This window comes from Ovis canadensis, chromosome 2, assembly GCF_042477335.2.
Source record: "Ovis canadensis isolate MfBH-ARS-UI-01 breed Bighorn chromosome 2, ARS-UI_OviCan_v2, whole genome shotgun sequence".
Taxonomy (NCBI): domain Eukaryota; kingdom Metazoa; phylum Chordata; class Mammalia; order Artiodactyla; family Bovidae; genus Ovis; species Ovis canadensis.
The window spans coordinates 118,724,116-118,742,662 of NC_091246.1; the positions used below are offsets into that span (position 1 = coordinate 118,724,116).

General features: G+C 41.9%; 1 protein-coding gene across 4 annotated transcripts in view; it reads right to left on the reverse strand.

The window, feature by feature from the left end:
- OCA2 (OCA2 melanosomal transmembrane protein) overlaps positions 1-18,547 on the reverse strand; it is a 343,267-nt gene that overhangs the window by 224,796 nt on the left and 99,924 nt on the right. For all 4 annotated transcript variants that reach the window (XR_011254446.1, XR_011254445.1, XM_069576815.1 and 1 more), the window contains exons 10-14: positions 12,394-12,465; positions 11,144-11,209; positions 8,139-8,195; positions 6,958-7,082; positions 1,574-1,712 (exon numbers count right to left, since the gene is read on the reverse strand). Coding sequence is in view for 2 of the 4 variants with exons in the window: in XM_069576815.1 (XP_069432916.1) it covers positions 1,574-1,712; positions 6,958-7,082; positions 8,139-8,195; positions 11,144-11,209; positions 12,394-12,465 (459 nt within the window). In the remaining 2 variants the exon portion in view is untranslated. The remainder of the gene's footprint in view (positions 1-1,573; positions 1,713-6,957; positions 7,083-8,138; positions 8,196-11,143; positions 11,210-12,393; positions 12,466-18,547) is intronic.

Below are 18,547 nucleotides of genomic sequence, written 5' to 3' on the forward strand. Positions count from 1 at the left end.
GTTTCCCATTTCTCAGGGATCACTGCCCTTTTTTACCTGATATCTAGTACCTTGATTACCACTGTCTGGTTTTGGTTTGTTTCTGGTTTTGTTTTTTGGATTTTGGTTTATTTTCTTTTTGGATGTCTCAAGCAAGAGGGTAAATACAGTCCCTGTTACTCCCTCTTGGTCAGAGCAGCTTTTTTTTTTTTCTGATGTATAGGCACACACAAACATTCGTGAAGACTACATGCACCAAAATAAGTGGCTTCCCTCGTAGCTCAGCTGGTAAAGAATATGCCTGTAGTGCAGGAGACCCAGGTTCAATCTCTGGGTCAGGAAGATCCTCTGGAGAAAGAAACTGCAACTCACTCTGGTATTCTTGCCTAGAGAATTGCAGGGACAGAGGATCCTGCCAGGCTACAGTCCATGGGGTTGCAAGAGTCAGACACGACTTAGTGACTAAACCACCACCAAGCAACAAAGCAAAATATTGAGAGGATTTATTTCTGGATGTTGGGATTATGACAATTTTTCTATTTCTGATATGTGTGTGTGTGATTGACATTCTCTAAAATAAATGTATTACTATAAAATAAAAATAATAAAACATTATTTTCCTATGAAAATAGGTCTCTCTCTCATGTGTATGCAACCTATCCTGGGTGACAGATTACAAAGCAAATTACAGGGTCCACACACTTTCTGGTGTGCTCATGTGACATGGTCAGGAGGGGCCTGCTGCTCAGCTCATGCAGTAAGACTGGTGAAGTATCACAGTTGGCTTTCAGAGCAACCAGGGAGTATTAAATTTAGCCAAAGTATCTAAGTTGTACCCTGAATCTCTAGAACACAGTAGGCCCACAAAATGCCCTTCAACACCTTAGAGCCATGAACTCTCAAAGGCTTAAATATTTTTATGAAAGACAGCAAATATACACAAACATACTAACACACTTCAGAGACACACAGGCATAAATATATCACCTATAATAAGTGACACCAATTTGAGAGCATTTTTATTGATACTTCAAAGAAGAGATATTGAGAAAATTCTAATGATCAAAGAATGACAAATCAAAATTAATTGTATAATTTAACTTTAACTCTAAGACAGGTAAAATACCATTTGCACTCTCTTTAATACTTTGCTTTTATTTTTGTTTACAAGAAATTACATATTAATAAGAGCTTACCAAAAATCCAGAAAGACTTTCATTTTCTCACCCTTATTTTTAAAAACTTAAGTTCTTCATCAATGAAGAACTTATTCATATACCTCAGTTGAAAAATGAGAGGGAGCAGATCATTTAGTTCTTGATATTGTTGGAAGAAACCTCAATTCCCATTAATATATTACAGCATATATGACTAAATAGAAAATGTAACCATTTTCTTAAAATTTTATCAGAATGAGAATGAAGTCAATTCAGACCACTACATTAGAGGATCAGTCACCTAACCTCCCACTCTCCAGAGGACCAAGAACACTCCATAAGAAGAAGTTATATCCGTGTTGGTAAAGTATTACTAAATGTGCAAGTAAGCTGGGGTCTATATGTATTGGAAACAGTGTGATTATAGTGATACATACCATCTTCCTCAACTCCTGGTTGGAAACAATAATGACATTTGGTGGGTCCCCAATGGCAGTGGCAGCTCCCCCAATGTTTGTGAAGATCACTTCTGCAATCAGGACTTGTCTTGGATCAAGGTTGAGCACCTCACACAATCTGTCATAAATGAAGGAAAGTGAAAACAGTCCCACTATCCATACTGTGAAAGGCACATGTGTGAGCTAAATATTTTCAAAGCACTTGCAGGTATAAGAAGCATGCACACACATACACACATACACACACACACACACACATATCTATGAGAAAGGCAATGCTGAGGGGTAAACAATGACAACAGTGCTATAGAGCTACAGGATAAAGTTGACTCTCAGCACTAGACTTCTCTGAAAGTTAACACACAACCCATTTGAACCATCCATGTGAAAATACATTCCTGCCTCACCCCCACAGGTCTGGAGGAAGCACTCGGTGTACAGGCTCCCTTGCAGGGCAGGAAGTGGCACAGATGAATGCATCTTTGCCACCAGACCCCTCTGAGTTAAGGTGGGGCTGGAGCACAAAGCACTGCCGCCCAGTGGCTCACACCACACCTGCCAACCTAGCTCCTTACTCACCTTACCTTTTCAAAAGCTGAGGCACTGTGCTTAATTCTAACAAGGAGTACACATTCTATAGCAGTGGCTTTCCACCTTAGCTAAACATTAGATTTGTCTGGGGATCTTAACAGTCTTGCTACCCAGCTCATGATAGAACAACCCCGGGAGATGAGCTTAAGCAGCAGCATTTACAGCTCCCCAAGTGGTCCACTGAGCACACAGTTGAGAAAGGATGCTCTAAAGAAAGTTCAGGGAAAACCTCATGGTGTCTCCTCCACCCACCCACTACATTGCCTACTTTCTTACAGAAGATAGGATGGGTCTGGATGTTGGCAGCAAGGGGAGCCCCTGCTGCACTCAGGGACCTTTTTTGGTGGGGGTGCCCTGTGGCATGAGGGATCTTGGTTCCTTACCAGGGAGTGATCCCATACCCCCTGCAATGGAAGCTCATAGTCTTAACTCCCAGACCACCAGGGAAGTGCCTCAAGGGTCCTTTCTACTATCTTCTGGCTCAGAGTATAGCCAGCAGCTCTTCTGAGTAGGACTGGCCTACAGAGCTGTATAGAAGTTGAGAAGGGAGTTCGAAAAAGAGGATCAGACTCCAATCAACAGCAGCAGCTTTCAACTAAGGAAGCACTAGGCTCTGCTTTTAATAAGAAAAGGATTAGTCTGTGCTAATCAACAATGCCAGATTTGGATGTCTAACTATAAAGATGCTGTGCTGTGCTATGCTTAGTCGCTCAGTCATGTCCGACTCTTTGCTCATGGACTGTAGCCCACCAGGCTCCTCTGTCCATGGGGATTCTCCAGGCAAGAATACAGGAATAAGTTTCTCCTCCAGGGGATCTTCTTAATGCAGTGATCGAACCCAGGTCTCCTGCATTTCAGGAGGATTCTTTACTATCTAAACTACCAGGGAAGCCCAACTCTAAAGACTAATGTTACTCAATTCAGACAGAGGCAGAAGAAATGTGATTAAGCTTAGAGAGTCACAAAGAATATAATAGTATAATATAAACAGTGAATCTGAGCACACCAATCATGAAAGATGCAGTTTGTATACTAATAAAAGGAATTGCTATTCCCACATAGCAATTATAGTGTGCTCACTCACCTAGAGCCAGACATCCTGGAGTGTGAGGTCAAGTGGGCCTTAGGAAGCATTACTACAAACAAAGCTAGAGAAAGTGATGGAATACCAGCTGAGCTAGTTCAAACCCTAAAAGATGATGCTGTTAAAGTGCTGCACTCAATAAGCTAACAAATTTGGAAAACTCAGCAGTGGCCAAAGGACTAGGAAAAGTCAGTTTTCATTCCAATCCCAAAGAAAGGCAATGCCAAAGAATGCTCAAACTACCACACAATTGCACTCAACTCACACACTAGTAAAGTAATGCTCAAAATTTTCCAAGCTAGGCTTCAATAGTATATGAACCTACAACTTCCAGATGTTCAAGCTGGATTCAGAAAAAAGCAATGGAACCAGAGATCAAATTGTCAACAACTGCTATATCATAGAAAAAGCAAGAGAATCCCAGAAAAACATCTATTTCTGCTTTATTGACTATGCCAAAGCCTTTGACTGTGTCAGAACAAACTGTGGAAAATTCTTCTTCAAGAGATAGGAATATCAAACCACCTTACCTACCTCCTGAGAAATCTGTATGCAGGTCAAGAAGCAACAGTTAGAACTGGACATGGAACAACAGACTGCTTCCAAATTGGGACAGGAGTACGTGAAGCCTGTATTGTCACTCTGCTTATTTAATTTATATGCAGAGTACATCATGTGAAATGTTGGGCTGGATAAAGCACAAGCCAGAATCAAGATTGTCAAGAGAAATATCAATAACATCAGATATGCAGATGACACCACCCTTATGGCAGAAAGCAAAGAGGAACTAAAGAGACTCTTGATGAAAGTGCAAGAGGAGAGTGAAAACTGGCTTAGAACTCAGCATTCAAAAAACTAAGATCATGGCTTTTGGTCCCATCATGTCATGGCAAATAGATGGGGAAACAAGGGGAACAGTGACAGACTATTTTTTTGGCCTCCAAAATCACTGCAGATGGTGACTGCAGTCATGAAATTAAAAGACGCTTTCTCCTTGTAGGAAAAGCTATGACAAACCTAGGCAGCATATTAAAAAGTAGAGACATTAATTTGCTGACAAAGGTCCATCTAGTCGAAGCTATGGTTTTTCCAGTAGTCATGTATGGATGGACCATAAAGAAAGCTGGGCACCGAAGAATTGATGCTTTTGAACTGTGGTGTTGGAGAAGACTCTTGAGAGTCCCTTGGACTGCAAGGAGATCAAACCAGTCAGTCCAAAAGGAGATCAGTCCTGAATATACATTGGAAGGGCTGATGCTAAAGTTGAAGCTCCAATACTTTGGCCACCTGATGCAAAGAACTAACTCATTGGAAAAGACCCTGGTGAGAGGGTAACAGACAGGATGGCTAGGGGGTCTCCAAATGACAGAAATAGGCTGCAAGGGTCACGTGTTTTTTATTTCTCTCTTAAGTGGCAGGAGGAAACAAACTACAAGTGTCAGATTTTTTTCCCCTTCTCTATACAAAATTAAAAGGAGGTTTATCTTAAAATTCTGTGTTGCCATGACAACACCTGGCTCCACCTGAACTTAACTTCTCAAACCTTGAGCTAACCAATGCATTTTTCTTATGGAAATGCTCTTCTTAAGCTATGTTAATGAACTATGCATTTACCCTAGACTCTCTCTTCAAGTCGGTTCTGCTTAAGACTCAAAACCTATCAGGGCTCAACAAACTTGTATATTTTACTGATACACTGTTCTCCTAATCTATGTTAATGAAACTATATATTTACTTGGAAACCTGCCTTTCTTCAAAATTCATGTCGATCGTTTTGTGGCCTGGGATGATTCACCTGGTGCCAATGTTATCTCAAAATGTATGTTGTGGTTGAAAGACCTGGTGCCACTCTGAGTTTTGAATCATCTCCTTTCTCTAATTAAGAACTCACTGATAGGTATAGACTAGCAGGCAGGTATTGTTTCTACCCCCTTCTGATGTCTATGTCAAAAGCTTTCTCTATCTCTTTTACACTTTAACAAAACTTTATTAAATACACATAAGCTCTGAGAGATCAAGCCTCGTTATTGACCCCAAATTGAATTCTTCTCCAGAGACCATGAATCCTGGTGTCTAGATTCAAGGTGGGAGGAGAAGGGTACAACAGAGGATAAGATGGTTGGATGGCATCACCGACTCAATGGACATGAGTTTGAGCAAGCTCTGGGAGTTAGTGATGGACAGGAAAGCCTGGCATGCTACAGTCCATGGGATAGCAAAGAATCAGACATGACTGTGCAACTGAACTGAACTGATTCTCACATAAAATTACAAAGCCAATTCCTAGCAGAGTGAGGATGTAAACAAATCCCAGGAAGGCTGAGACAGCCTTCAGTCATGCAAGCTGTTCAGGGATGTTGAGAATCAGGGTGCCATCATCAGAGTGTGTAGTGACCTGCTGGAATCTGGCACATTGTGAGATGGTTTCAAACCACTGTCAGTAGCAGAGCTGCCCTGGTTGGAGGGTGGTAGGTGTGAACTGCCTCTTGCCCACTGAAGTGTCCAGGGGCAGGGTTGGTTTTAGCATATGCTTTATCCACCATTTACCCTCAGAAGAATTATAGCTCTGGATACTGAGAGGTGCTACACCTCCTGTGCAAGAAGGCTAAATCTAGTGTCTTGCCCCTCAAATCCATACTTGCACATGGACCATGACAATGCAGCCAGGCTTGCAGAAGCCTGGGCAACAGATTAACTCATAACACTGCAGGCCAATCCACGGGATGCTGCTAACCCTCTGTTCCTCTCTACCCTTCCTTCTCCTCTTCCTACTCCACATTCTAACTTACTCCTCCTCTGAGGGTCACTACTCTCCCAAACACCAAAGGCATCACCCAGAATTAGTCCTGAGCTCTGGAAGTAGCCCCTTGTTGATGACATTGAACTTGCTGAGTCTCATGCCTCATAAGCAGGAGAATCTCTTATCTGGTAGAATCCTCAGAACACTAGCTTGTTTTAATTCCTTTGATGGAAAACCCAGATCAGTGCAGCTGAAGTGAGTTGTCCTCAGCTGGAGTGAGGACATTTAGAAAAATGTCCTTACTATCTAGCTTCCCAGAAGCCACCAGGCATACCTGTAACACCTCTGTCTCTCTAGAACCAGCCAGCACCAGCACATGTTGAGTCTAAGCAGGGGAAGACCATGATATGCTAAGAAGCATCTTTAAAATAAAGGACATAAAGTCTAGATAAAAGTGTAGGTCCATGACCTTGGAAGGGGCTGCACAATCACAGGCTGAAGCCCAAGCCCCAGGAGGCTCCATGCAATCAGTCCCACAAATGAAATGGTTGGAATTAAAAGGAGCAAAATGGAATCAAACTGAATTTCTCTTTCCCAAAGTTACCTTGCAAGGCCTTGCCAGGCCAGGTCTTGCAACCTTCCAATAATCCCACAAGGATCCTGCCAGAGCAAGACAGTAGCCCCATCTCCTGCTCTCTGGCTGAGAACCCCATAAAGCCCATGGAGTACAACTCCTGGCCTCTGATGCTCTGTCCCACAGGACATAAACATTTGTGTGTCCTGATTCCTATAGGCATTTCTGCAACCACTGCTACTGCCATCACAGCTGTGCAGTCAGAGCCACAGTCCCAGTGGATGTGCAGGTCAGACCCCATCATGTGAGAGGAGGGCAGCCAGCGCAGACTGCCATCAGCTGGCCTCATGTCCACACAAGGCCACTTTGCATACCTTATGGTCACGGGAGTGAAGAGGAGCACTGTTGTGACATTGTCCAGGAAAGCAGAAAGGACAGCAGCAACGAGACACAGCATGAAGATCATGGTCCACACTCTTCCTCGGGACAATTGGTATGCCTGGAATGTAATAAAGAAGAAGCTAGGACCAATGGGGCCAGAAAACAGATGCAACTTTTCATTAGGGACTCTAAGAACGAAGGGTCTAAATAAACACTACATGGTGGATTAAAACTTAGACCTACAAACTCCTAAACCTGCTGAGATGAGGCAGTAATGACTGGACCTGAACTTTTAAATCCATGCGGGCCTACACTCCTTCCTTCCAATTCTCATTTCAGTACCTTGAGATGGTCTATCTCTCATAAGGTGACAATCTGTCATGTCTGTATCTTTTTACACACTCCTTTTGGTTGGACAGCCTGGGCTATGACATTGGGATTCACCTGACCCTAGAGTCTGCTGATCTTTGGGGATCTAGGGGTTGCTTTTAGTACCAAGGTATTGGGAGGAAGAGGCCAGATAGCTACCTGGGAGGTGCAAGATAGTGCACAAAATTGGCAAAAATCACGACATGGTTCTACCATTCAAAGTTTGGAAAGGGCTTCATAAATAACTAATTTTTTAAAAGAACTTTTCAGTTTCAAAAAAAAAATTCAAGCCCAGCCCTAGTTTGCATTAGTCTTTTCCTCCCAATTCTGATGATAGGATCAACACAAATTCTACCAGTCAGAAAATGGTGAAGGATTCCCCAGGGTCCCAGTTATAAAAATGAATGCTTATATGTTCAATGTCATAAAGTAATCATTGAAATTATTTCACTTAAAAGCAGAGTAATCAGAAACTGATGACTTAAAATATTTACTCTGAAGTGCAAAACAGTTTTGGTGCATAGCTCTCAACCTGCCAATTTGAACACCATCACACAAATAGTCAACTTGAATACTAGTCTCCTTGATCCTCTTCTTTGGTTATCTGTTGAGAATCTGAAAGTGATGCTCAAAGACACTTTATTTAGCATAGCAATTATACTCAGGTTTGCAGCAGTGATTTTGAAAAGGAGGACAGAATTTTAAAATATTTGCTTTAAAACATAGTTTTATTCACTATAAATATGTAATGGCAGAAAAAAAGTATCAACTGATACATGACTATTAAATGCCACATCATACATACCTTTACAGCACAATAATCAAAAAATCCAGTTTCTGAAAATATGGCTACTAAGATCATCTATAGGGAAAAGAGAAAAAGGAGACAGGGAATGTTTCAGAGCACCATCCTGAAATGACATCAGTGACCACTTACACATCTGAGCTCTGGCCTCTATATGAAAGCTACCACCTCATCAAACGTCTCACTCTTTTGTTGAGTGTTGTCCACTTACTAACTCTGAATCAAGCCCCTTACTAGAGGATTTGCACCTTTACATTTGTCCAAGAGTATGTGCCCAAAGTACATTATCATTCCATCTGAACTTCACAGTAAACATCTGCGTTATAATTACTCTCTGACTTATAGACCAGGAAACTGTCAGGCAGAGAGGAAAAGTGACTTGCTCACAGTCACAAAGCTAGAAACAGGGCAGGAAATAGGATAGAATGTGGCCTTTTGCACCTAGGTGTTCACACAAGCAACAATTAAAAGTTTTAAGACTTTTAAACTGACTTAAATTATATATTTTTTTAACTGGCTTAAATTTTATAAGAGTAGTTACAATGAAATGAAGACTGCTGGGGGAAATATTAACAACCTCAAAAATGCAGATGACACCACTCTAATGGCAGAAAGTGAAGAGGAACTGAAGAGCTTCTTGATGAGAGTGAAAGAGGAGAATGAAAAAACTGGCTTAAAATACAACATCCAAAAAAACTAAGATCATGGCATCCAGTCCCATCATGTCATGGCAAATAGATAGGGAAAAAGTGGAAATAGTGGCCGATTTTATTTTCTTGGGCTTCAAAATCACAGAGGACAGTGACTTCAGCTACAAAATTAAAAGACATTTGCTCCTTGGAAGAAAAGCTATGATCAACCTAGACAGCATATTAAAAAGCAGAGACATTACTTTACCAACAAAAGTCCATATAGTCAAAGCTATAGTTTTTCCAGTAGTCATGTACAGATGTGAGAACTGGACCATAAAGAAGGCTGAGTGCTGAAGAATTGATGCTTTCTAACTGTAGTGCTAGAGAAGACTCTTCAGAATCCCTTGGACTGCAAGGAGGTCAAATCAGTCAATCCTGATGGAAATCAACCCTGAATATTCATTGGAAGGACTGATGCTGAAGCTAAAGCTCCAATATTTTGGCCACCTGATGCGAAGAACTGACTCATTGGAAAAGACCCTGATACTGGGAAAGATTGAGGGAATGAGGAGAATGGGGCAAAAGCAGATGAGATGGTTGGATGGCATCACCAACTCAACATGAATTTGAGCAAACTCCAGAATTTGGTGGTGGACAGGGAAGCCTGGCATGCTGCTGTCCATGGGGTTGCAAACAGTCAAACAGAGCCTTGAGCAAAAAAATTTATTTAATTCTCTGTACTTTGGTTTTCTCACCTTACTTCTGTATGTCTTATTCCCTTGTGAGATTGTTGTGATAATTCAATAGAATTATGTAAACTAAAGTACTTTAGAAAATAATGGGCCCAAAACTGTGTTTCACAAAAACAGTGCAAAACAGCACAAATCTCTGCCTTGTCTGTAATGACCATCATTGTTCATCCTATCCAAATGGCCACTGTGAGGCCATTAATAGAGTGTGATGCTTCACACCAATGGAAGCTACACACGAATGTGAATGGGTAGGTCCTGTGTGGTCTTCCATTGTTGTGGTGAAACTGTTACACATGTCTGCTGCCAGAACCACCCAAGAGAGACTGGAACTCAGGGACTGGGTGAGTGGTCCCATGGGTGGATGACTGGCAAGAAACAGGGTAAAAAAGATGGGGGTCTGGTTATACAGACTTTCTCTGGACCACACACACCCTGAAGTTCTATATAGAACCTTGTTGAACTGATTCCAACTGAGAAAAAATTAAACCATTCATTGTTAAAATCCAATATAACTGTACTGAGGATAATCAAATTAAAGTGAAGCCCTAATCCAATATGACTGTTGACCTTATAAGAAGAGAGGAGGACACAGACATGCCCAGAGGGACAATCATGTGAGGACTTGAGCAGATGATCATCTATAAGCCTCAGAAGAAACCAACACTGCAGACATCTTGATCTCGGACGTTAGCCTCCAGAACTATGAGGAAATACATTCCTGTTGTTTAACTCACCCAGTCTATGGTACTTTATTATGGCAATCCCAGAAAACTAATACACCAATCATTTAAGCTTCTTTTATAGCAAAAACTTATGAGATATCCGGTATGCCTTCTTTTTCCTTTCATATATCCAAACCCTATATACTTTTCAGAACCCAATACAAACATTAGTTTCTCTATAAAGCCTGGATTCAGAGCACTGACCTGAATCCCACACTGCATCCACAAAGGAGACAGTTACTTTGGATCAAATTGAAGCCTAGAGCAGCACAGCCCTCCTTCAGATCACTCAGCCGCTGTGGGGTCTGTTCAAGAATACATGAGCCATTCCCACTGCTGTCCAGACCCTTGTCAAATTCCCCTTATTCAAATTAAATCTGTTTATGACTCATGTTCCACACTAACTCACTAGTGTGTCTTAAAATTCCCTTCCTACAGATTGATTTGGTGACACTCTTCATAGCATGCAGTAGAGTGGTCACTTGAAAATATGGTAAATTAACAAACTATTACTTAGGGACAATTTCTTCCTTTCTTCCTTTATCCATAAAATTAAAGGTACATTTTCAATCACTGAAAAATTTATATGGTTCATTTATTTAAGATATATCATTTTATATTTTAAGGACAGTAACTCAAAAAACTGCCAAATTTTCTCAATGGCAAGATTACTTCTCTGTTAGAGGCTTTAGGCTAAAATTTTCCAGCTAACCAACCAGAGCACCAATTACTCCATTCCTCATCAGGAGAAATTAGCTAGACCTGCAAACACTTCTCAATCAAGCCCTAACAGTCAAGCAGCACGGTGTCCTTAAGAATTAGCAGTGACAGCAGTAAAAGAGAAAGTCCCAGGTTACAGCAAACTTGGGGCCCAGGCCCACTGGGAGGACTGTCATTACCATGCCAAACAGCAGGGCCAGAGTCTCGAAATCAATCCACTCCACCACATGGGTCAGGCTGGGTCTCTGCAATCAAACCGCAAATTAGCCAGTTAGTCCTGGGCATCATCCTCCTGGTGATAAGCTGTAAACATGTGCACTTTACAGAAAACCCACTCATGGCCAGAGTTAAAAATCACAAAAATCACACTGTCCACTTGCCTTTGAAATCCTATTATATCATTACTGAAAAACAGTCGTGATCCAAAGCATCATAACATCAAAACTACGCACTTGTCAATGAGAAAGGCAGACTTGTTAAGCCTGTCCCTGTCCCTAAGGGAAGGTAGGATCTTGGGGAACTGGGAGCCCAGACTGGGAAGTGAGGACACTTGGAGAGTCTGGTTATTGAAAAAGGACTTCACAGTGGTCCAGAGATTTTCCTGCAGCACAAAGCATGTGCCACATCAATTATTTCCAAAATTAAATAACTACTACTACACTACTCCTTAATAATTAATCAAAATAACAGAGGTTTATGTGTAAGTTTTAGGATTCTGGGACATTTTACCCTGAGAGTTAGTGTTTGTTTACACCAATTCTAGCCATTAAAAAAGAAAATAAATAACAAAATCTCACATTATTTTTACTCTTTGGTTGACTGACTGGCCTTTAGAAACATTTTTCAGAACAATCTCTGAAATTCCACAGTTTTTTTTCAGTCCCAAGTTCCATGTGTGCCAACTTGGAACACTGTGCTCAGTTCAGCACTGCTCCTCAAGCAACCCCAGGCCTCCAACTCCAGAGTATTTGGCCTCTCTTGCTTCTCTACATTCATTCCAATGTTCCTGCAGGATGGAACACGCTCAGATCCTGAGGGGACAGTATCACCTCACAGACATGCACTTCCGGGGACCTCCTGATGTCTGTCCCCAACCTCACTGTCCCCCACCCCTCTGCTCCAGCCCGGATGGCCTCCCCTGGTCTCCAAGGGCTGACAGCACATGTGCCTGGCTCTAACATTGCTCAGGTGCATGGCCTGGATGAATACTTGACCATCATGAGCTTTTCCTCAGCTAGGATGGGGTGTGTGTGATAAAGTCAAACGTTAATTGCTCATCAATGCTATAAAGTTCATTAGTTCATGCCTTTAACAGGAAATGTGAAATAGCATATTAAAAACTAACCATCTAACACCTAATTATTGGACGGTCTTTGAAGCTGACATTCTATCAAATGCTAAGCCTTTGACTCAAAATGTTACAACTTACGTCACCAATCACAGCCAGTGCTGCTAATGCTGAAAGGGACCCCAACATGGCTGCTAGTGTTCTGTGAACAATCTGGAAAGAAGCATAGAACATTACTTCACTCTAATCCACAGGATTTTAAAACACACAGAAGACTTATTGGTATAAGTATATGTGAAGATTGGCCATTCTATACCATACCTATTGAAAGTGAAAGTGAAAGTTGTGTCCAACTCTTTGCGATCCCATGGACTGCACAATCCACAGAATTCTCCAGGCCAGAATAGGGGAGTGGTAGCCATGCCCTTCTCCAGGGGATTTTCCCAACCCAGAGATCAAACTCAGGTCTCCCACATTATAGGTAGATTCTTTACAAGCTGAACCACCAGGGAATTTAGGACAATAGATAAATCATAGTTTTCAAACTCTGGATGCCCACAACTATCACCAGTCTGCTTTCTAAAGAAAGGTGATTAAGGTGGTTATCTATATGTATTAAAAAATTTTTAAATTGTTTTGGGTTTATTTTCTGTTGGCAGGTCTTATTCCTTTTCTTGTGTTTCCTGCCTAGAGAAGTTCCTTTAGGATTTGTTGTAAAGCTGGTTTGATGATGTTGAATTCTCTTAACTTCTGCTTGTCTGGAAAGCTTTTGATTTCTCCATCAAGTCTGAAGAAGAGTCTTGCTGGGTAGAGTATTCTTGGTTGTAGGCTCTTCCTTTTCATAATTTTAAATATATCTGGCTTGTAGAATTTGTGTTGCTGCTGCTGCTAAGTCACTTCAGTCATGTCCGACTCTGTGCGACCCCATAGACGGCAGCCCACCAGGCTCCGCCATCCCTGGGATTCTCCAGGCAAGAACACTGGAGTGGGTTGCCATTCCTTCTCCAATGCATGAAAGTGAAAAGTCAAAGTGAAGTCGCTCAGTCATGTCCGACCCTTTGTGACCCCATGGCCTGCAGCCTACCAGGCTCCTCCATCTATGGGATTTTCCAGGCAAGAGTACGGGACTGGGTTGCCATTGATCAGCTAATACCTTGATGGGAGTTCCCTTGTATGTTACTTGTCGTTTTTCTCTTGTTGCTTTTAATATTTTATCTCCATCTTTAATTTTTGTCAGTTTGATTACTATGTGTCTCAGTGTGTTCCTTCTTGGGTTTATCCTGCCTGGGACTCTCTGTGATTCCTGAACTTGGTTGACTATTTCCTATCTCATGTTTGGGAATTTTTCAGGTCTTATCTCTTCAAATATTTTCTAGGGCCTTTCTCTCTCTCTCTTCTCCTCTGGGACCCCTATAATGCAATTGTTGGAGCGTTTAATGTTGTCTCAGAGGTCTCTTAGGCTGTCTTCATTTCTTTTCATTATTTTTTCTATATTCTGTCTGTGCCAATGATTTCTACCATTCTGCCCTCCAGGTCCTTTATCCATCCTGCCTCAGTTATTCTGCTATTGATTGCTTCTCAGTTAAGTTCAGTCACTCAGTCGTGTCCGACTCTTTGTGACCCCATGAATTGCAGCACACCAGGCCTCCCTGTCCATCACCAACTCCCAGAGTTTACTCAAACTCATGTCCATCGAGTCAGTGATGCCATCCAGCCATCTCATTCTCTGTCATCCCCTTCTACTCCTGCCCCTAATCACTCCCAGCATCAGAGTCTTTTCCAATGAGTCAACTCTTTGCATGAGGTGGCCAAAGTACTGGAGTTTCAGCTTTAGCATCAGTCCTTCCAATAAACAGCCAGGACTGATCTCTTTTAGGATGGACTAGTTGGACCTCCTTGCAGTCCAAGGGACTCTCAAGAGTCTTCAACACCACAGTTCAAAAGCATCAATTCTTCGGTGCTCAGCCTTCTTCACAGTCCAACTCTCACGTCCATACATGACTACAGGAAAAATCATAGCCTTGACTAGATGGACCTTAGTTGGCAAAGTAATGTCTCTGCTTTTCAATATGCTATCTAGGTTGGCCATAACTTTCCTTCCAAAGGGTAAGCGTCTTTTAATTTCATGGCTGCAATCACCATCTGCAGTGATTTTGGAGCCCCCCAAAATAAAGTCTGAAACTGTTTCCACTGTTTCCCCATCTATTTCCCATGAAGTGATGGGACCAGACGCCATGATCTTCGTTTTCTGAATGTTGAGCTTTAAGCCAACTTTTTTACTCTCCTCTTTCACTTTCATCAAGAGGCTTTTTAGTTCCTCTTCACTTTCTGCCATAAGGGTGGTGTCATCTGCATATCTGAGGTTATTGGTATTTCTCCCGGCAATCTTGATTCCAGTTTCTGCTTCCTCCAGCCCAGTGTTTCTCATGATGTAATCTGCATAGAAGTTAAATAAGCGGGGTGGCAATATACAGCCTTGATGTACTCCTTTTCCTATTTGGAACCAGTCTGTTGTTCCATGTCCAGTTCTAACTGTTGCTTCTGAACCTGCATACAGATTTCTCAAGGGGCAGGTCAGGTGGTCTGGTATTCCCATCTCTTTCAGAATTTTCCACAGTTTATTGTGATCCACACAGTCAAAGGCTTTGGCATAGCCAATAAAGCAGAAATAGATGTTTTTCTGGAACTCTCTTGCTTTTTCCATGATCCAGCGGATGTTGGCAATTTGATCTCTGTTTCCTCTGCCTTTTCTAAAACCAACTTAAACATCAGGAAGTTCACGGTTCACGTATTGCTGAAGCCTGGCTTGGAGAATTTTGAGCATGACTTTACTAGCATGTGAGATTGTGCGGTAGTTGAGCATTCTTTGCCATTTCCTTTCTTTGGGATTGGAGTGAAAACTGACCTTTTCCAGTCTTCTGGCTGCTGCTGAGTTCTCCAAATTTGCTGGCATATTGAGTGCAGCACTTTCACAGCATCATCTTCCAGGATTTGAAATAGCTCAACTGGAATTCCATCACCTCTATTAGCTTTGTTTGTAGTGATGTTTTCTAAGGCCCACTTGACTTCACATTCCAGGATGTCTGGCTCTAGGTAAGTGATCACACCATCGTGATTATCCAGGTCATGAAGGTCTTTTTTGTACAGTTCTTCCATGTATTCTTGCCACCTCTTCTTAATATCTTCTGCTTTTGTTAGGTCCATACCATTTCTGTCCTTTATCGAGCCCATCTTTCCATGGAATGTTCCCTTGGTATCCGTAATTTTCTTGAAGAGATCTCTAGTCTTTCCTATTCTGTTGTTTTCCTCTATTTCTTTGCATTGATCACTGAGGAAGGCTTTCTTATCTCTCCTTGCTATTCTTTGGAACTCTGCATTCAAATGGGAGTATCTTTCCTTTTTTCCTTTGCTTTTTTGCTTCTCTTCTTTTCATAGCTATTTGTAAGGCCTCCTCAGACAGCCATTTTGCTTTTTTGCATTTCTTTTCCATAGGGATGGTCTTGATCCCTGCTTCTAGTGTATTATTTATTTATGTTTGTTCTTTAGTTCTGCTAGGTCTTTGGTAAACATTTCTTGCATCTTCTCAGTCTTTGCCTCTATTTTTTTCTTCAGGGTCCTGAATCATCTTCACTATCAATATTCTGAATTCTTTTTCTGGAAGGTTGCCAATCTGTACTTCATTTAGTTGTTTATCTGGGGGTTTATCTTGTCCCTTCATCTGGGACATAACCTTCTGCTTTTTCATGTTAATTACGTTTCTGTAATATGGTTTTAGTTTTAGTCACTGTAAGACTGTAGTTCTTGCTTCTTTTGTCTGCCCCATGATGGAGGAGGCTAAGAGGCTTGTGTAAACTTCCTGATGGAAGGGACTGGTGGTGGGAAAAACTGGGTCTTGCTCTGGTGGGCAAGGCCTTGCTCAGTAAAGCTTTAATCCAGTTATCTGCCGATGTGTGGGGTTGCCCTCCCTCCCTGTAGTTTTTTGACCTGAGAAGACCCAGCCCTCAAGTCTATGGACTCTATGGTCCAGTTAATGGTGACCTCCAAGAGGGTCACCATTAGACCTCAGGGGGACCTTCCCAGACTGCCGCTGCCAATACCCCCATCACTGTGGTGACCCCCTTCTGACCCATGCCTCCACAGGAGGCCCTCCAAATCTAGCAGGTCATTTTGGTTCGGTCACCTGTGGAGTCACTGCTCCTTTCCTCTGAGTCTTGATGAGCACAAGGTTTTGTTTGTGCCCTCCAAGACCAGAATCTCTGGTTCTCCCAGTCCTGTGGAAGTCTTGTAATCAAATCCCGCTGGACTTCAAGGTAAATTCCTTGGGAATTCCCAGTCCCTTTGTCAGATCATCAAGCTGGAAAGCCTGATGTGGGGTTCAGAACCTTCACAACAGTGGCAAAAGCTCTTTGATATTACTGTTCTCCAGTTTGTGGGTCATGCACCCAGCAGGTATGGGATTTGATTTTACTGTGACTGTGTCCCTCTTACTGTCTTGCTGCAGTTTCTTCTTTGTTTTTGGATGTGAGGCATCAATTTTTTTTTCCTTTGGAAGGTTCCAGTGCCCTTCTGTGGATGGTTATTCAACAGCTGGTTGTGATGTGGTGCTCTTGCAGGAGGAGATGAGTGCCCACCCTTCTACTCTGCCATTCTGAACTGGAAGCTCAGCAATCACTTCTTTAAATTAACTTTCTTCCCCCTTTTCTCACTTGTCCCCTTCTAGAATCCAGTTATCCTACATGAACATCTGACAGACAATGAAGGTTTTCTTTGCTCTTTTTCATTTTCTTCTTTGGTCTCCTCTGATTGGGTTATTCAAAGTTCCTTTCCTCTTGATCACTTATCATTTTATCTTCCATTTGGTCTGCTCTGCTGTTGATGTTCTATTGCATTTTCCATCTTCCTCACTGAGTTCTTTAGCTCCAGAATTTCTGTTTGTTTCTATTTCATGATTTCTATTCATTTGTTAATTTCCTCATTTTGTTCGAGTGTTGTTTTCCTGATTTCACTGAATTATCTTTTTGTCTTTCCTTGTAGCTCATTGAGTATCCTCAGTATAACTATTTTTAATTTATTTATTTATTTTAATTGAAGGCTAATTACTTTACAATTTTAAAAGTTACACTCCATTTACAGTTATTACAAAATTTTTGCAATAGTCCTCATATAGTATAATACATTCTTGTAGCTTATCTTAACACCCAAGAGTTTGTACCTCCCACTCTCCCACCCTTATATGTTGCCTCCACCCCCTCCCTGCAGGTAACCAGTACTTTGTTATCTGCATCAGATACTTTTCATGCTTTATCAGCTAGATAGCAATATTCTGTGCCTTTGAGTTAACTTATTGAATGACTGTTGTTAACTTTGGTGATGATATATTTCCTTGATTTTTCATATTCCTTGTAGCTTTACATTGATGCTTTCTCATTTGAAGTAGCAGTCAGTTAGTCAGTTAGTTCAGTTGCTCAGTCATGTCCAACTCTTTGCGACCCCATGGAATGCAGCACGCCAGGATTCCCTGTCCATCACCAATTCCTGGAGCTTGCTCAAACTCACGTCCATCAAGTCAGTGATGCCATCTAACCATCTCATCCTTTGTTGTCCCCTTCTTCTCCTGCCTTCAATCTTTCCCAGCATCAAGGTCTTTTCCAATGAGTCAGTTCTTTGCATCAGGTGGCCAAAGTATTGGAGTTTAAGCTTTAGCATCTGTCCTTCCAGTGAATATTCCTTTAGAATAGACTGGTTAGATCTCCTTGCAGTGTAAGGGACTCTCAAGAGTCTTCTCTGACACTACAGTTCAAAAGCATCAATTCTTCAGCATTCAGCCTTCTTTATGGTCCAGTTCTCATATTTGTACATGACTGCTGGAAAAAACTATAGCTTTAACTACATGGACCTTTGTCGGCAAAGTAGCAGACATCTCCTCAAATCTTTATTAGTTGTATTCAGGTGGGATATACTGTTTGTTTGTTCTGTTACACCGGATACTTTCTCTGATCTCCTGTGGACACACCTGCTGCACTCTTCTTGCTCCTTCTTGTGACAGAATTTGTATGCTTTTATGTGTTCTCCAGCTCTGCAGCTCACCAGGCTAGCTGCTGGACAAGCCCCTTTTATTGGGGCTACTACTGATGGTGCTATAGCTCCAGTTCTCCTTTGCCCACGGCTGGCCTGTTTTCTGGCAGCATTCCGTCTACTGTTGATCAACAGTGCTCTCACCACCACACAGAGGGCATGTGCTAGGAGCCACTACCAAGGCAGTGGGGGGAGACAGGGGGAGGCTGGAGTTAGGGAT